General features: G+C 42.1%; 1 protein-coding gene across 4 annotated transcripts in view; it reads right to left on the bottom strand.

Moving 5' to 3' along the window:
* Positions 1-625: 625 nt before the first annotated feature.
* ZNF462 (zinc finger protein 462) overlaps positions 626-17022 on the bottom strand; it is a 52528-nt gene continuing 36131 nt past the window's right edge. For all 4 annotated transcript variants that reach the window (XM_033086526.1, XM_033086528.1, XM_033086527.1 and 1 more), the window contains 4 exons: positions 11580-11803; positions 9072-9204; positions 4524-4638; positions 626-3608 (listed from right to left, as the gene is read on the bottom strand). In XM_033086526.1, coding sequence (XP_032942417.1) covers positions 3407-3608; positions 4524-4638; positions 9072-9204; positions 11580-11803 — 674 coding nt within the window. In that variant the 3' untranslated portion in view covers positions 626-3406. The remainder of the gene's footprint in view (positions 3609-4523; positions 4639-9071; positions 9205-11579; positions 11804-17022) is intronic.

The following is a 17022-nucleotide window of genomic DNA, read 5'->3' as shown; positions in this document are numbered from 1 at the left end:
AACAACAACAAACCTTCTGACATCTTACCGACATGCATTTAAATACCTGTCTTCAACAAAGAAAGATTCTGTGACAACACCACGAGCATCATTTTAGGTTTTTGGAAGGGAATGAGAAAATACACCCAGTTCCGAATATTTTGGTGAATATTCAGCTCCAGTCAAGCACAACCTCAGTGCTGGATCCAGCACATCATCAGATACTGGGGAATACAATATTGCAACAGCTCATGACAGGTTTGAGTTGGTAATCCAAATTACCAACTGGTGCCCGTCTCCGTCTATTTTGATCTTCCCATACAGCCTGCAAAACTTCCTAATTTCTATGTTTGGGTTCAGGAGGAGTCAGCAGAGCTTGGCGCTGTGCCCCGGCCTCTAATGGATGTTGGTCTGGGTCACATTTGAGGCTTTTTGGGGGATATTGTGGACTCTAGACCTGTGTGAGCTAGGGCAAGTCACTCCCCATAACCTGCAAATCAAAAATTCCCTGTCAAACCCTGGGGGAAATGGTGCAGGAAGGAAAAGGAGTTTGATCTTCCCCAGAGCTGCCAAGTGCAGAACCAGTCATTTATAGGGACCCATCTCCAGAGCAAGCCAATATAAAAACCACACACAGACAAGAACACACTCTTAAAAAGTTTTTATTAATTTTCATTGTTTTTTTTTTTTAAAAAAAACAAACCCGTCAGTGCAACAGTTCAGTATCCCCTTCCTATCCCCCATCAGTAAGCAGTAATTTTAAAATCAGGAAATACCGAGTGCTGAAGCCAATGGGTTAGCATTTTGCTATTATTTCCTTCTGTCAAACTCTGAAAAAGTCCTCTGTATAAATTAAACAATGAAAAAAATGTTATTTTCAATTCTATGTCATTACAGTCAACAGAATCATAATAATGCACCTAAAATGTGTGTCCACAATATATCAGGTATACATTTTTGGGAAAAGAAAAAAAGGAAAAAAATATGACATTCTAAGCTTGTTAAAAGGATAATGGTCCCATATTTTTTATTACAGGTTAGCAAAACAAAATCCAATGGATTACAATATTTACATGTTATTTGAAAAATTAAGTAGTGATAAAAGCATGTCACAATCATTGTTTCTTTTTTTTTTTTTCTTTTTCCTTTTTGGTAACCATTACAAACACCCAATCCAGGTATGGAACTGTTTAAATATATTTGAAATGAGGCCAATTAAAAAACAAATACAGACACAAAATGTGTATTTATAATTGTCCCTCAAATGTGTTTTTGCTATGATGTTCCCTCCCTATTTAAAAAAAAAAAAAAGCAAAATAAAAATAAGAAAAAAAAACCAACAACAAAAAAAAACCAACAGAAAAATTGAAATAATCCCCCTAACACACAATTGATGAATCCCCAAAAGCAAAACACCATGCTTCTCAAGTAGCACTTATTCCACAAATGCAACGTTTTTGCCATCGCTTTTAAGTGAAGCTCTCCAGGACACAACTTCCTGGAGAGCTTCCTATTTTCCCCCCTCCCCCTCCCCCAGATCCCCCCCAAAAAACAAAAAAAACAAACGAAGACACATGCATTTCTAAAACTAGGTTTCAGTCAAGTACTTTCTACTTTTTGGAAAGAAACTTTTTTTTCAGTTTTTTTTTTTTTTCTCATTTTTCTTTTTTTTTTTAAATTTTAATTACTTTTAAATTTTTTTTTCTCTTTTTTGTTCACAATCAGAACATACCATGGGCACCAGATCCTGTATTGGCTGTACAGCCAAAATCCCCAAATTTAGTTTAAATAGGCTTTCTACCAAAGGAGTAGTTGCAGGATCAGCCACTTAAGGTATGCAGGTTCCTATCCATTCTACACTGCTCCCCTCATGCTAAAAAGCTAAGGAGGAGGGGAAAAAAACTCAGCAACTCCATCCACTGAATCGAGTTAAAAGTAGTTCTCCAGGCTCAATGTCGTATGTAACCAACTCACCTCCGCTTGCAAAAAGATGTGTTAACAGACACCCCTCCCTCCCACCACACCAAAACAGAAAAAAAACCAAAACCAAACAACAAAACAAACAAAGAAAAAACCCCACGCACAAACCACAGACAATTAAAAAAAAAAAGGAAAAAAAAAAGGCAGCCAATCTCAACGAAAAGTTACTGGTGTGAGACTGATCGATGTTAATATGACAAGCAACAGAACGGTTATGAGGACCCATGTGTTTGGCCCATGAGCTGCATAGCTGTGCTGTAAGTTTGGTTCTTTAGTTTGTTTTTATTTTTTTTTAAAGTTAAAACTTCTTTGTTATCTCCATATGTTTAAAATTAACGAGGACGACAACAACGACGACAGTAACAACAAAAAAAGGTTCTATTCACAAGATCTAGTCTCCTTTCCCTGTCCCCCACTCAAAAAGAAATACTCATTTTTACATGAGAAACTTAATTGTGCTGTATTTGTAACACCTCAGGCTGATAGAAAATAAAATGTGTGGCAAACAAAACTGCACAATCAGTCACATGAAATCTACCAAATACTAAAATTATAACTGAATACTAACAAACAGCTTACCTGGAATAAAGGATGACAATTCACAAACAGTTATCTAGGAATTAAAGTATCTCTCTCTTTTTTTTGTTTTTTTTTTTTACTAAAATAATTAAAAAAATCACAGTATTTTAAGAAATAAAACCCACACTGGGATTTTAAGCACAATTTGTTTTTCCTTTCTTTAAAACTTTTTTTCTTCTTCCTCCATTCACCACCTTGCCCAGCAGTCTCTCTACATTTAACCACAACAACAACAGGTAGTACTGACAAATGCAGAGATCTCCCTTGGTTAATTCTGAGGTACTAGGAAACAGGTGACTGTTTTAAGCAAAGCAGTTTCTGTTTTGTTTTGTTTTGTTTTTTTTTTGGTTTTTTTTGTTTTCCTTTTTTTTTTTTTTCCCTGTGTTTTTTTTCCTCTTTTTTTTTTTTTCTCTTTTCTTTTCTAAAGCAGTTGCGTTCAGTCTGGAAAAGCATTATGTATTAAAACTAGAAAAACGCACACAAACTTGTGCGTCCAAAAGTTGTCCCCCCACCACTTCTTCCATGCTCACGACGCTTCCACTCATAAAACAATTGAAGTCTCCACTGCAAAGCATGATGTGTAATGTAGGAAAAACACCGGGAGTTGCTTCATTAGTCCAAAGATGAACGTAACTTCCCATTGTCAGATCCAGGAGGAAAAAAAAAGATGCAGTGATGTAATGGAGCCACTTATTCCATCACTTAAATAACTTTAATATACACACACTCACACAGGTACCAGTGCTTTGAAAATAGATCATTCAGTCCTAAAAGCAGCTTTATTTCTTCCTTCTGCCCGCCCCGCCCGCCCTGCCCCGCTCATCACTGTTCAAGTACTGTCGATTAGAACCACACCAAATGCTTTTTCTTATTCGTTTTTGGCCTCCGGGGTGTCCAGGAGAGGTTGGTCAGCAGCCACCATGCTGACCGCTGTTTCCCCGCCGTGGGAGTAGTCCACCACCATGGTCTCGATGCCTTCCTTCTCCTCTGGCAGCGTGCTGGCTGTCTCCTCCACGTCCTCCTTGGGCTGGCTGTCCTCGCCGCTCCTGTGCTTGCTCTCGTTCAGCGCCCTGGGAAAAGAGTAGTGGTCAGACACGGGGCGCAGCAAAGCTAGCCACAGGAGGGACAGCAGCAGGTCGCTTTCCAAAAAGGCAGCCACACCATGCCACTGGCTCTGAGGGAGAGGCAGGGGAATGAAACTGCTGGTGGGACATTCTGGCCCTGAAACCAAATCTTTGTTTGTTCTGTGCTGGGACGGATTTGGGATCGGAGGGAAGAACTCGAATTATGGCACTTGGAGTTTATTCCCATCTCTCTGGTCCCTTGTAAACATGACTAAGGAGGCACCAAAGGCACAGGAAAGGAGTTCTTTTCCCAAAGAGTTAATAAAATCCAATAAAACTTTTCATTGGTTGCAGCATTTCACTTATTTTCAGACTTACATTCTCTTAAGGGTAAGAGAAGTTATTGTTTCTCATCCCACCACAGTTAACCTACAATATTGTATTCAGATGCTTCCCACCTGTCAGCAGCCTTGAATGAAATCTGCTTTTTGAAGAAACTCTGGCTAGAAAAGAGATCTCTGCTACCAATGAGATCTACATCAAGAGAAGGAAACTGATTGCTCCAGAGATTCCTATATGTGATGTGTATCATGCCACAGTGTGAAAATTGCTGCAGAGAGGAAAAATTCTTTCAAAAATCAACAGCACAGTCAGGGAAAGTTAATCCTGGCCAAGAGGCATTCACCCAGGGACAATCTTGACTTTTAGAATCACAGTTAAACCCTATGGTTGCAGCAGAGTTAAAAAGGATGCAGAGACATCCTACAACTGTATCCAAAGACATATTCAGTCTTCATAGATAAAAAATAGATAATAAATGTCTTCACATTTATTGCAACTTTTTGGGATGGGGTGGAGGGCAATATACAGAAACCTACCGACACCTTTGGTTGTTTGGCAAGGGAACACAAAGCAACTTACATGCCATGCCTCAGCACGTGCCGCTCCCACTCAGAGCCCTCGGTGAAGGATCGGCCACAGAACTCGCACGGAAAGCGCTTCTCCGGAGCGCTGCTGTCAGGAAACATCATGGGATCTGGGAAAACACAGCACAGCCCGTGAGCTCAGAAATGCCAGGGCAAGAAGGGACCACTGAGATCCTGCTCTGGTCCCCTCTCATTTCAGAGAAGTAAAAGGACTTTCTTGACAAGTAACTGGGAAAATGCAGGTCCTGAAAAGTGACACTGCAAGTGACAAGTCCCATCCTAGGTCTCACAGCATCTCTGCAAGTAAGGGAAACAAGTTACTAGTCCATGCTCCTCTTCAACAAATGAAGAGACTGTGGAATTTAAATTCTGAACCAAAACTGCAAAGCTTAGGACTGAAGTGTCTTTAAAGCAAAATCATATAGTCCCACTCAAGTCCATCTATAATTCTGGTAGTACAAATTTTAGGAAACACCTGGATTTGGTACATTTAACACTTGATTCTTGCAAGGGATCATAAAGCCTCATGGACTAAGTCCTGCATCTTAAATGCATAGGTGTTTCATGCCATCCTAATCTTTAATACAAAGTGCTCAGGGCCTCATTTGCTGAAGTGTCAAGCACCTTGTAACATGAGCGAGGTCACTGGCAGCTCAGGGAATGACATTCCTGAATGCCAAGCTCCATGTGAACACAGCCTGCTCTGACAAAAGATGAAACATTTTCTCACAAATTAAGAAGATCACCACACAAGCCATTGAAAATAACTGCATGAACTATCTCACTTGATTCTTTTGCTGGAAATGAGACAGCACCATCTGCTCAGAGCCTTAATTCCTTAGCAGGGATTATCTTAAACAAGAAATCAACAGAATGTCTTTCTGACTCCTCCTGAACTACGTAATAAAAGAAAAGGGATTTTGCCTAATTTTGGTTCTGATCTCTGCTCACTTGGTTTCTTCACTCTCAGACTTACTCTGTTCAGGATCATTCTATGAACTCAAATTTGCACACACATTCTCCATTATCCACACCTAAGTCCTGCAAATGCATTTTTGTGACACACTTCTCACTAGTTAACCTTTACTTCAGTTTTATATGGAATGGTTCTTGACACAATTTTTTGGCCTCTTCTCATGAAAGGTAAAAAAAACCCACAAAACACTTTGTATTTCTTATTGTTGGGGTTTATTTATTATGTGGTTAGATATCATAAAGCTGCTGTGTCAGGGAACACCAGAATGCAAGCAAAATGCCATCAGCTCAGTTTACACCTGGATTTTTAACACATTAAGCATGGCACAAATGCATAAACACAATGCAACACACAGACTAGTCATGACACAGGGAAAAATATTTTTGGTGGGTAATAATTTTAGAGGCAAATGCTGCTGATGCTCTGTATAAGAATACAGCTATGGATGGAGCAACCTGGGATAGTGGAAACTGAGTCTGGCCATGGCAGGGTTTGGGACTGAATGAGCTTCAAAGGGCTCTTCCCACCCAAGCCAGTCCATAATTCATACTTGCAAATCCCATTAAGTTTAGCAAGTGCTACTCTAGCAAATCTACCACCTCTCCAGACAACGCTATCTTGTTCATCCTACTCCCCAGCAACTTTTGCCTCCAGGGATGTGAATTTGGGCTGCTTCCCTGGAGGATTATCAAGAGTCTGCTCTTCTCTGGGTGCTGCAGAGGAGAAGTAACAGACACATGGCTGACCTCTCTGTGGTTTTGCTCTGCCACACATACAAGTGCTCATGGACATTTAATTTTTCCCTGTTATGGAAAAACACCTCTTGATCTGCTAAGACCAAAACACAGAGATCAGTAAAGCTTCTCTGAGACACAGTTCTACCTGGGAGAGCTGTTCTTGGCATGGTCTATGTCAGACACTTCTTTTTCCCCCATACATCTTCTTTTATACTATATCCTTTACCACAAGCAAATTAGTCCCTTCCTTTCCCATCTGAGAGCACAGCTCAGCTCTGTTGCCCAGCTCTGTCTGTCCACATGGACATATGTGGACATATGTCTACATAATGACCTTTGTGTGGTTCAGCAGCCCATCTGAAGAAGCCACAAGCTCTTATTTGCACCTTCAGCTTGGCACAGAGCAGCTCAAGTCGAAATGGTGAGTTCTACAGAAGAAATCCTGGTTCTCCCAAAGTCACAGACCTCAGACAGATACTCAGAACACACAGAGGCACTCTCAGCAAATCCAAATTCCTGCTAACACCACAAAGGCTACGATTGTCAGAGGCAACCCAGCGGCACCCAGGATTGCACAGTCTGGTGTGGTTTGAAAGCTGTGACAGCATTAGCCACTGTGAAAGGCTCTGTTTGAAACCACAGGTCTGGCTCTCTGCTACCAGGGCAAATCCTTGCTGTATCAAAATGATCTTCTGAAAATGCCTAGGGAGATGCCAGCATGCAATTTAGCATCCTTCAGTTCCTGTCTCACTGGGACATTTCTCAAAAATCTTACACCTTAAGAGTGGTAATTCACACAACTTGTCTAGAAAAACACAACCAATACAAGTGGATCTTTTCTAATATTCTTGCTATAGTAAGCATAAGTGTTTTCTGCATTTTCTGCTTATTTTACTATAATTTATTACAAATGGTTAAGAGATTCAAAAGGAGAAAAAAAAACACCCAAACAAACAAACAATGGTGAAGCATCAACCTTACAGGCCACAGAAGAAAGAAATGCTGTAAAGCAAACCTGAAAATACTCCTGATTTTTTTAGGCTGGTCATCCAAACAAGCATTCAGAAATTATTTTAGCCAGTCATAATTAAAGGTGAAAAAATATAGAAGTACAGAATCATCAATAAGCTGCCTTGCTTAACTATGAAACATTAGGATAACACATCTATTAAACCTTGCACATGTAAAACCCCAGCATGGAAGGTGATGTTTTTGTACTTCCAGGGTGTGACTGAAAGCCAATTTAAACAGTGAACTTCACCTTGGGCTGCCCCCCTGCCCATGGCACCTTCTCAGGGATTTGTGAGGCTTGGCAGAGAGCACTTTCTTCTCCTTGGTCTGGGCACCACGGCCTCCAAGGTCACCTCAGCACCTGTGCCTGTGTGTAATGCTAAGGTAATCCTCACAAGGACAGCTTGACTCCTCACCCCCTGCTAGCTGCAGGTCTACACACAGCATTAATCAGCCTGCTGCATCTGCAGCTGAGGTGAGCTGGAGCTTTAGTCAAATCATGACACAATTATTGCTCCAGCCACACAACCCAGAGGGTCAGAGCTGTCCCCGAGAGATGCTGAACTCTGAAATCCACATTGAGCTGACATCCCTCCTCTGATTTTTCTGCTGCTCTACATAAGACCTTGTGAAGGATATTTTACATTAAAACATGAACGGTTTCCTATCCAACTGGCTCGCAGTCTCATTTGAGTTAAAAGCCATCACTAACTGCTCTTGGAGCGCTGCTGCTGCTAAGCACAAACTGAATTCAAGCTTCAGGGACAGAAAATAAAACCCAGGATGCTGGTGTCTTGCTATTAAAAGGCAAGAAGCATGATCTGAAACCCCCTAGCTCTGTAAACTACTTGTGAATCCAGAAATGTGATTTTTCCAATGCCTACAGGTATATCAGGTATATGAGACAGGTTTTTTTTTTTCCTGGAAAGTTCTTGAGTGAATTTGAAAGCTAAAAAATCAGGAGGAAAATGTTCACCACACATGGTAGTGTACCTTTAGCTGAAGTACACAGGACTTGGATAAGTGGAGTTGTCAGCATCAAGAATTGCGTGGCTTGTTGTTCAAACCATGAAGGGACTAAAGATATCAAAGAATTATTGCATTTGAATGATGCATTGTTGCACCAGTTACACCAGATATTGGAATGACTTGCCTTTCATGGGATAAGATTGTTGGAAAGGAAACCCCTCATTTAATCAACAGAGAACTAACTTTTTCTTTGTTGATCTAAATTCAAGCAAACCAAAAGTATATGGCCTAGCCTTCTGGAAGTTGGTGGGATTATTCTTAGAGACAAACTTAGGCACATACATAAATATAAAAGGGTACAGACAGGTGAGCATGGATATACCCTGGCTCTGGAGCTGCCAAGTGCAGCAACTGCAAACAGGACTGTCTGACAAAGAAAGCTGGGCACAGAAATAAAGAACAGCCCATAAAGCAGCATTCATCCCTCACTTGGACAACGCCAAGTGAAAGCTGGAAACTGGTTACCAAAACAACAAATCTGACAGGACACTAAAATACAGTTACATAGTTTTCCAAGCCCTTATAGATATTATCTGAACAGCCACATTAGTCACAGATGCTATCTGTGCTTTCTCATAGTATTCTCTCTGAACAGACAAAAATTTGTAAGGAATATTAGAAACACAAGATTCCCACAGGAGCTGTGTCTTCAGAGAAGCCACATTCTGCTACTGCAGAGTTTGTGCTGTTCACTCAACAGCTGACCTGGCGTGGTTGTACTGGTGAGACAAGTTGCAACGGCCAAAAAAACCAACAAAAAACCCCCAACACATCAAAGAGCTGCACTGACCTCTCTCTTGAGCCTTGGGGCTTAACTCTTCTTCTTTTTCTTCTTCATCACTGCTAGAGCTCTCTGTTTTCCCTTTCATTTGTTCCAACTGGTCCAAGTTAACCCGTCCAACCAGCTCAAAATTACGACTCACCTTTGAAAGAAACACTTCTGTTAGCACTCAGCACGATCACCAACCAGCCAGAAAAATGCCCGCAAATGCAAAACAAAACCTAGTACACCCCAAAGCCTGCTCAGTTCGAGGTGACATGCAGTCCCCCATAATCAAATTAACACTCATTTATTTCCAGTGGAAGTGATCCTTCCATTGCTGTTTATTCTGCATTTCTCATTTCTGGTTTTTTGGAAATTAATGAGATTCAGTAAACCCCCTTCACTTCTTCATCCAAGAAATGTAAAACATCGAGTTGTAGCCTCATTTTTATGGCATTATTCAACTGCTGTGATCAAACACTGCTACCACACATCCACACTGAAGGGAAACTCTCTGTGATGGGTTCATTCAGCTTTATTCATGAAAGGATGGTTCTTTTTTTCACTAAGCACATGCTGCTGTGTGGCACATACACTCTCACTCATTAATAACAGATTAATTTTCATTACGCTGGGCTGCAAAGTGCTTTGCAAACTGATACACAGACTATAATGGGAACACTTCACCCAGCAGTCAAATTCAGCTAACCCTGGGGTGAAATGCACCAGCTACTTAACAGCTCACAGCAGCAGTATGAAAGGAGCAGCTCAGGGCACAGGAGTCAGGAACTGCTCCACATCCAACAGGAACGGCGGAGCAGCAGCCCAGATTTACAGCGGAGGCGGAGAGCGTGGAGCGTGACCAGGACACTAAAGGCTAATACTTGCTGCATGACAAGCACCCTCTGAGCTCATTGATCGCTGCTGGGAAGGGTTTTGGATTCATCTTTCATGCAGAGACAGCCCTCCAGCAGCACAGGCACTGAGCCACGCGGGCAGAGGGGATGGAGGCGGAGCAGAGAGTGCAGCACAACACGTCCTGCAAGAGGCTGAATGGAACATCAATACCCACTGCCTGCTTTTGACCCCTCTGTGGGAAAGCAAATGTGAATGATCCCAAGGAGGACGCAAGGCAGGCTGGAGGATACATCCAAATAGCAAAGTATCCTGATTACAGAGGTGTGAAGATTCCTAGTACCGGGTTAGGGTTACAGAGAGTTGCGGTGAGGTTCTCTAACTTAACACATCACCCACAGAGGTTTAAACAAACAAGATGGCATGCAAGCCACTTGATTCAACTCAGTTTATGTAAATGAACTCTTTTTAGGGTGCAATATACAGCCTGGGTGGTATCTGAGCCCAGAACTTAAGACACAAATTGAAGAGGTATAATTTAACCACCAAAAAGGGGAAGCGATGCCCCAAACTACCAGGGCCACCACTGCAGGTCAGAAGGGATAGCTAAGTGAAAGGAATAATCTTCCCAGCCTGATGCACTGTGTCAAAAAACATCAACCAATAGTTCTTCCTGGATACACCAGGCACCTTGCTGTAATGACCAGGAGCTGTGGAACTCCTTCTGTACCATTTCAATTGCAGAAGACTCTCCAGAAGTAATAAAGATGGCAGAGGAGCCTAGCATGCCAATGTAAATTGACAAAGTTTGGTTTTATAAGATGGCCAAATATTTTTTGAGCATGAAAAGTGTTTTGTTTTGTTTTTTTTCTTTTCCCTGGGATTTCTGCTGCTAATACCTTCATATTTGGCTTTAAGGAAAAAGTCATTCAGTCAATGAAGCCTTCAGTGAGGACCTTGGGCAGCCTAACTCCAACAGGTGAAGGCATATAGCTGCCTCCCCTGCAAAACTGCCAAGGAAGCACTCTAGAAAATATTCCAAAACACATCTCAGTCCTAGAATGTAAACGTTTTCAGCTACAGAAATTCAAAGCTAACAGTCTGTGGAAAGCCTTTAATGACTTCTCAAAGACTAGACCTGGTATGCACTCAGGTAATCCACAAAAACTCCAAAGCAGTCTCAACTGAGGACCTGGTTAGACTTGCTGTTTATCTTTCCCCTTGTTAAATGTAAAGGGGGATGTATAGACCTCTTTGTTATTAAAATATGCGTGGCATGTCAGGATGCTGAAGTTACCAGAGCAATCCTGTGTTTGGAATCTCCTGCCTTTTACAGAGGCTGAATCACACTGCCTTGGTATTGTTCCAGTACCCTTACCCCAACCCCCTTTAAATAAACCCAGCATACACAAGAGCCTTTTCCAGATAATCACACTCTGCATGCAGCAGTTTGCCAACTCTGATCTATCTGAGCAGCTTCAGAAAAGATTATTTTCCAGTTTCTGAAGAAAAAAAATAAAAGTGAGAGAGAAAAATGAGAATGGGAAGCACAACATGGGATTTGGGGAGGGAGAAGAAAAAATTAACCCGGTGTCAAGTTGGCTAGCCAGACATGCAAATAAACCAGTTCAGTACCTGCAAAGACTAGATTGCCACAAATCAAAACTAATTGGGCATTACCTTGTGCTCATCTCGAAGGTGAGCATCCAGCTCCTCTGTGTGTTTGGTCTCATAGTAGCAGAGTTGGCATTTGTAAGGTTTCAGTTCATTGTGCTTCTCTATGTGCTGCTGCAAGCTCTCATCACTGGAGCAGGTAAAAGTACACTTGTCACAGCGGAACACGACTCCCTGCAGGTACTTGGACAGCTTGGAACGGCAGACTTCAATGGGAACGACCCTTTCCTCTGTGGGGACAGCACAGCATTCACTTAGCGACACCAGGAAAACAATCCTTCCTGCCAGGGCAGGGTTAATCTCCAAAAGCTACAAACGCAGGTGGCTGGTGACTGAGTGAAGAGGATGGCAATGGAAGGTTTTGGGCTAAGTGAGACTCCATCTATGAGTCAGAGGAGCAGAGCCTAGGAACACAAAACCAGCCCATAAATCAGCCAAGACCAAAAGTGTGTTTTTGTTCAGTGCTTGACAGCAGCTGGGAACTGCTTCTAGGGAAGTAATAAACAGGGGAGCTGCAGGGTGTGCTTCTCAAAGCATCACACGCTGCTGGTTCTGCATAAATTGGAGCTGGTGTCCTCACCATCACACTCAAACCTGCCCTCTGGGGACTGAGAAGGTGAGCAAGGCAGCACCTCTCCCTGGAAAAAGGCTGTGCAAGTTCAGCCAGCAGCAGAAAACCTCCCGACATACCCAGAGCTTTCAGAAAGCTCTGCACACATGATCTACTGAAAATGCTCTTGCTGAGTTTTTAAACTCTGCACTCCCTCTAACAAAGCAGTGATGTTTCACAGAGCAGTAATTAATTTCGGCCATTTGACACAGCCAGAATCCGATGTGCCTCAACACTCATCCACTGTGGTTCCCTCCACGCTGTGCACACAAGAGAAACCCCAAATCTGACCGTTCAGCTGAGGGTCACCACCAGATCCTCATTAAGGCTTTTGTTACCCAAACTAGCATTTTGAATTTATGCGCTTGAAACTTAGCATTGCTCTTCCTTATGGGCTGCATACTAAAGGAGGATTTTGATCCTCCTCATCCAGGCTCATCCCCAAGGACAGGAGGGAAAAAAAAAGAGGCCTGAATCTCTTATGGTAGACATGAAGGCTGAAGGAATGTGAGACGTGGCAGTGCACACATGGATCTGAGCCAACGGGCCCTTTCTTCTAGTGAGGAGGGTAAAATTACATCCAAAGACAACTACAGAAACACACTCCCTTTACAGTAAGACTTTTTTCCTGCAGCTCAACAAAATATTCCATCCTGCCCAGCTTCTCCCTGAGCACAAAACTTATCTTGTAACTTCCTCTTTTTGAGGTTTTTCCCAAAGCTATGCCTTAACCAAAAAAAAAAAAGAAAAAAAAAAAGAAAAAAAAAAAAGAAAAAGAAACAAACACTCGAAGACTTGTGATTCTTTTCTACACCAACAACAGCTTCTCTCACTACTATAAAGAAACCAAATAGTGGCTATTCAGAGTGGAAACAGGGGAGGGGAGAATAGGGTTTAAGACACAGCAGAATTTAAAGCTGTGGTGCTGAGATTACTAGAAAACTTTTTACAAGGTTGTTGCAGCTGCATGCTTTTGGAGTCTCAGAAATAAATGACACAGCCAGTTTCAGAAAGTGAAAAAGCCAAGTTAAGTTTTCAAGAATAGAAATACTAATTAAAATATTTTAACATTCACTTTTCCTCTAACACCTGGCACAGATTAAAAAAGGTAAAACATGCAACAATATAAAACTTTAAATCTACCAGTCTGAAGTAAGGCAGCATTCTCTTATTCACATGAACAAAACCTGTTACCTCACAACCACACACAGAGTCCTCAAATCAAAGGCAACACAGTAACAGAAGAGCAAAATAGACACAAATATCAGCTCTAGATTGAAAGATTTCAATTTCAGGGACTGATTTATAGCTTTTACATGATGTATTCATGTCAGTGAGCCTCCTCCAAGCTATGATTTTGGAACTTGCAGGGCTACCTGGACCTGGAATGTTACATTTCTTAAGGTGATGCTCTCACCTCCAGCTTGCCCAGCCCTGTTTATTTAATTATTCATTTAGATTGCACTTATCATGTCTTGACAACTGACAAAATTACAGCAAACCATGAAGCCTCAAACAAAAATTGAAAAGTTTCTTTACCCCCATGAGACTTCTCCAAAGCTCATCAGTGTCCAGTGAAAGAAAACTGTAGATGCCTCACAAAAAGGTGTCCTGACTTGTGGAACAGTTTTGCAAGAGCAGTAATTAAAAAATTAACAACAAAATAAACACCTAACAAAAGCATCATCTTGGTTTAAGAAATCATGTCCTTCCATTAGACTGGAATATTCAGGTTAATTGTATCAGGGAACTTATTGAAAAGACATTAATGACTAACTATTATCAGTACTATAATTCAAAGCAAACATACATTTTTTGCTGAAGGCACAAGAGAGCTAAGGACTCTATTAGTCCTGAGTTGTAACGAGAAATCTTTGTTCAGCAACACACCAAAGCATACATAACACTTCCTTCCCTCAAAGGTAAACCAAAAAAAAAGCAGTCCTACTATCTAGACACAGACCAATTACTTGGTTATCTTGGGTTTTGAAAATATACATTTTTGCCTGGAAATCCAAAGTACACTCATAGAACAAGCAGCATTTGCATTCCAATAGCCACAAGCAAGCACTGCGTAAGGGTTCTCCATGTATCAGTGAAGTTGTATGTGCAGTGGAAAATGCCAGAAAAAAAGCATGTACAAGGAATCAGGATCTGTAGCAAGGAAGCCTTTGGGGAGGTAGGTAATTCTGGAAATTTATCTTAAAGGTCACTATTCAAAACACATGGGTCTTAAGAAAAAAATCACTAGTTCTCTAATGAAAGGATGAGGAAGAAAAATGCCCAAGGATTTAAAAGTATAGCCAACAGTGAACTTGCTAAGTTGCATCCAGTCACCAATATACTTCAAAATGCTACTGGAAAGGATAACATCAGGAGAAAAGGTGGTCAGGCTTTGGAAGGGGCTGCCCAGGGACATGTGGGAGTGCCCATCCTTGGAGGTGTCCAAGGAACATCTGGAGGTGGCACTCAGTGCTCTGGGCTGGGGACAAAGCAGGGATTGGTCACAGGCTGGACACAGACCACACATGGTCTCAGAGCTCTTTTCCAGCCTAATTGATTCTGTGACACACTAAGTGTATTGTCCAGCACAAATTAAAGTTTAACATGCTGCTGGATCAGGAATTCCCTGCTGCCTTTAGCCTGTCATAAAGATCAGGAAGAACTAGAGAGCCAAACATCTCCTCACTGCCCTGTAGCAGCCTCTGGCTGTGTCAATCCCCTGGGACAGGACACCTGTAATGAGTCTGTGCTCGTTCTGTACCCACAGAAGGGAGGATGAGCTGCTCTGACACCGATCAGGGGCAGGTGGTACATGGGAGAAGCTCTTGGAACCTCTCCTTCATGGAAATCAAATTCCTTGCCTTCATTTTTTTTTTTTTTCTCACTAGGCATTCAGGCTGCTAGCTGATATTCCTTTATCCTTGTGAAATTCAGCCTCTGTAACCACTCATTAGGAGGCAAATATATTCTCCATTTCAAGCACATGCTGTCTCACCAAGGATTAGGGGTGCAGCAACTTGGAAGTAATGTAAGAGTCATGCATCTGTAAACATGCCTTTTGCACAAAAGGAGCATTAACTATGAGTGGATCGAATCCTTCACTCATGATTTTCCATGCTGCACCATTCCATCTACCTCAAAACTAATTTTCTTGAGCCACAGCTCAGGGTTATGCCCTTGCTTTGCCAATGTAATGGCCATAAAACAGGAAGACTATCTCAGACTACATTGACTATTCCTCAGTCTTTCTTCCAGTGCATGTTAAATCTTGTCAAAACTATCTGCTTCAGTTGCCACATAATTAAACACAACAGTAGAGGGCTGTTTTCTAGCTGGATATATGCACCAGAAATAAGTCCGTGAACCCTGGATAGGTGATGCCAAAGAAAACCCTTTGTGGCCTCTGAGACTCTTTAGCATCTACAATCCCATTTGCATGAAAACTTCTTTTACTGGTTTTCTGCCCACCAGCACTGGGGTGCGTAGACCATTATGTCACTATGTCCTTTTGCCATAAGGTTTGTTTCAGCAGCAAAAACTCTTTGAGGTTGGTTTGTGCAACTGAAGCAAGTTCTACAGAAGGTAAGATCCACAGTGTCACTTACCCAAGAGGTGACAACCTCCTTTCAAATGGTCAGAACAACTCTGCACAAGCAGTAGGGCTGCTTGAGCTCATGAAGTGCTCTTCCACTTCTGCAACTCGACATTCTCAATACTAAACCTATGCATGATGGAAAACACCCTGAAACCCATCCAGTCTCCCCTGTTTTAAAGGTCTGGCAATGTCTGTTGGAGCCCTGGTGTGGTCACAAAGTGGAGCAAACTCGGCAAAATCTGACACAGCAGCACCTTCAAAGACAGGAAGCAAAAAGCCAAAGAAAGCATCGGCCAAACCCTTGCAACCAAATACGGCAGCTTTGTAATGTGCTTTCTGAATCACTGACAGGTCATTTCCCCAGATGTTCCCTTGGAACAGCCCTGCTAGCAGAAAGAAATCTGAATTCTGCCAAGCCCACTGTGCTGGTACAAGAAGGACTTGAAGCTACCAACACTGAGAAGTGGTATGCTACAAGGAATCACGACAGCACTTGTCACACCAGAATCTCCTCCAGGAAAAAGATGGCATGCAAAACCTGTGTTTGTTCACCACCAGTACCCCACTGTGAAACTCTGCCCAACCTGCATGCAGGCAGAGTGCCATCCCAACACATGGGTTTGGATTTCGGCAGCCAACAGACCATCCACAAGCATCAAGTGTGATAGCTGTGGGCAGGAATCCCAGCCCAGAGAGCCCAAACTGCTGTCTCTTCTGAGCTAGCAAGCCCACAGTTAATAGAATATAGACATCCCTATCCCACTTTTAGCAGGCTTTAAAAAAAACTTTAAACTTTAAAAATGGAGAGGTGTAGACAGAAAAGCAGTTTTACAGTAAAGCAACGAATGAAGTAATTTCACGATTATAAGCCGCACCTGATTATAAGCCACACCTCTGGGTGTCAGCAACTGTTTTGGGTTACAATACAGAGTGTGATAAAAGGTATCTATTCTATCACCATCTGTTGAGGGTGGGAGCAGTGATCCTTATCTCTGTGGCAGATATTCTGATAATGGCCCATCCATTGAAACCAGGTGGGGCATTGTTCTTTATCTTTTCACAACCCATCTTTCCTCCAGAGAGTCATTTTCTGCTAATGGCCCATTGAGTCCCACTGTGTGACTGATAAAATTACTGCATCCCATTGGAAGCTGCTCCAGCCAGGGGGAAGAGCCTAACATTTCTTACCAAGATAAAAACAGAGGTTTTGGGACACTAAGGTAGCCCCTTTCTCCACTGGA

This window comes from Catharus ustulatus, assembly GCF_009819885.2.
Source record: "Catharus ustulatus isolate bCatUst1 chromosome Z unlocalized genomic scaffold, bCatUst1.pri.v2 scaffold_29_arrow_ctg1, whole genome shotgun sequence".
Lineage (NCBI taxonomy): Eukaryota > Metazoa > Chordata > Aves > Passeriformes > Turdidae > Catharus > Catharus ustulatus.
This window is presented reverse-complemented; position numbering and strand designations above follow the sequence as displayed.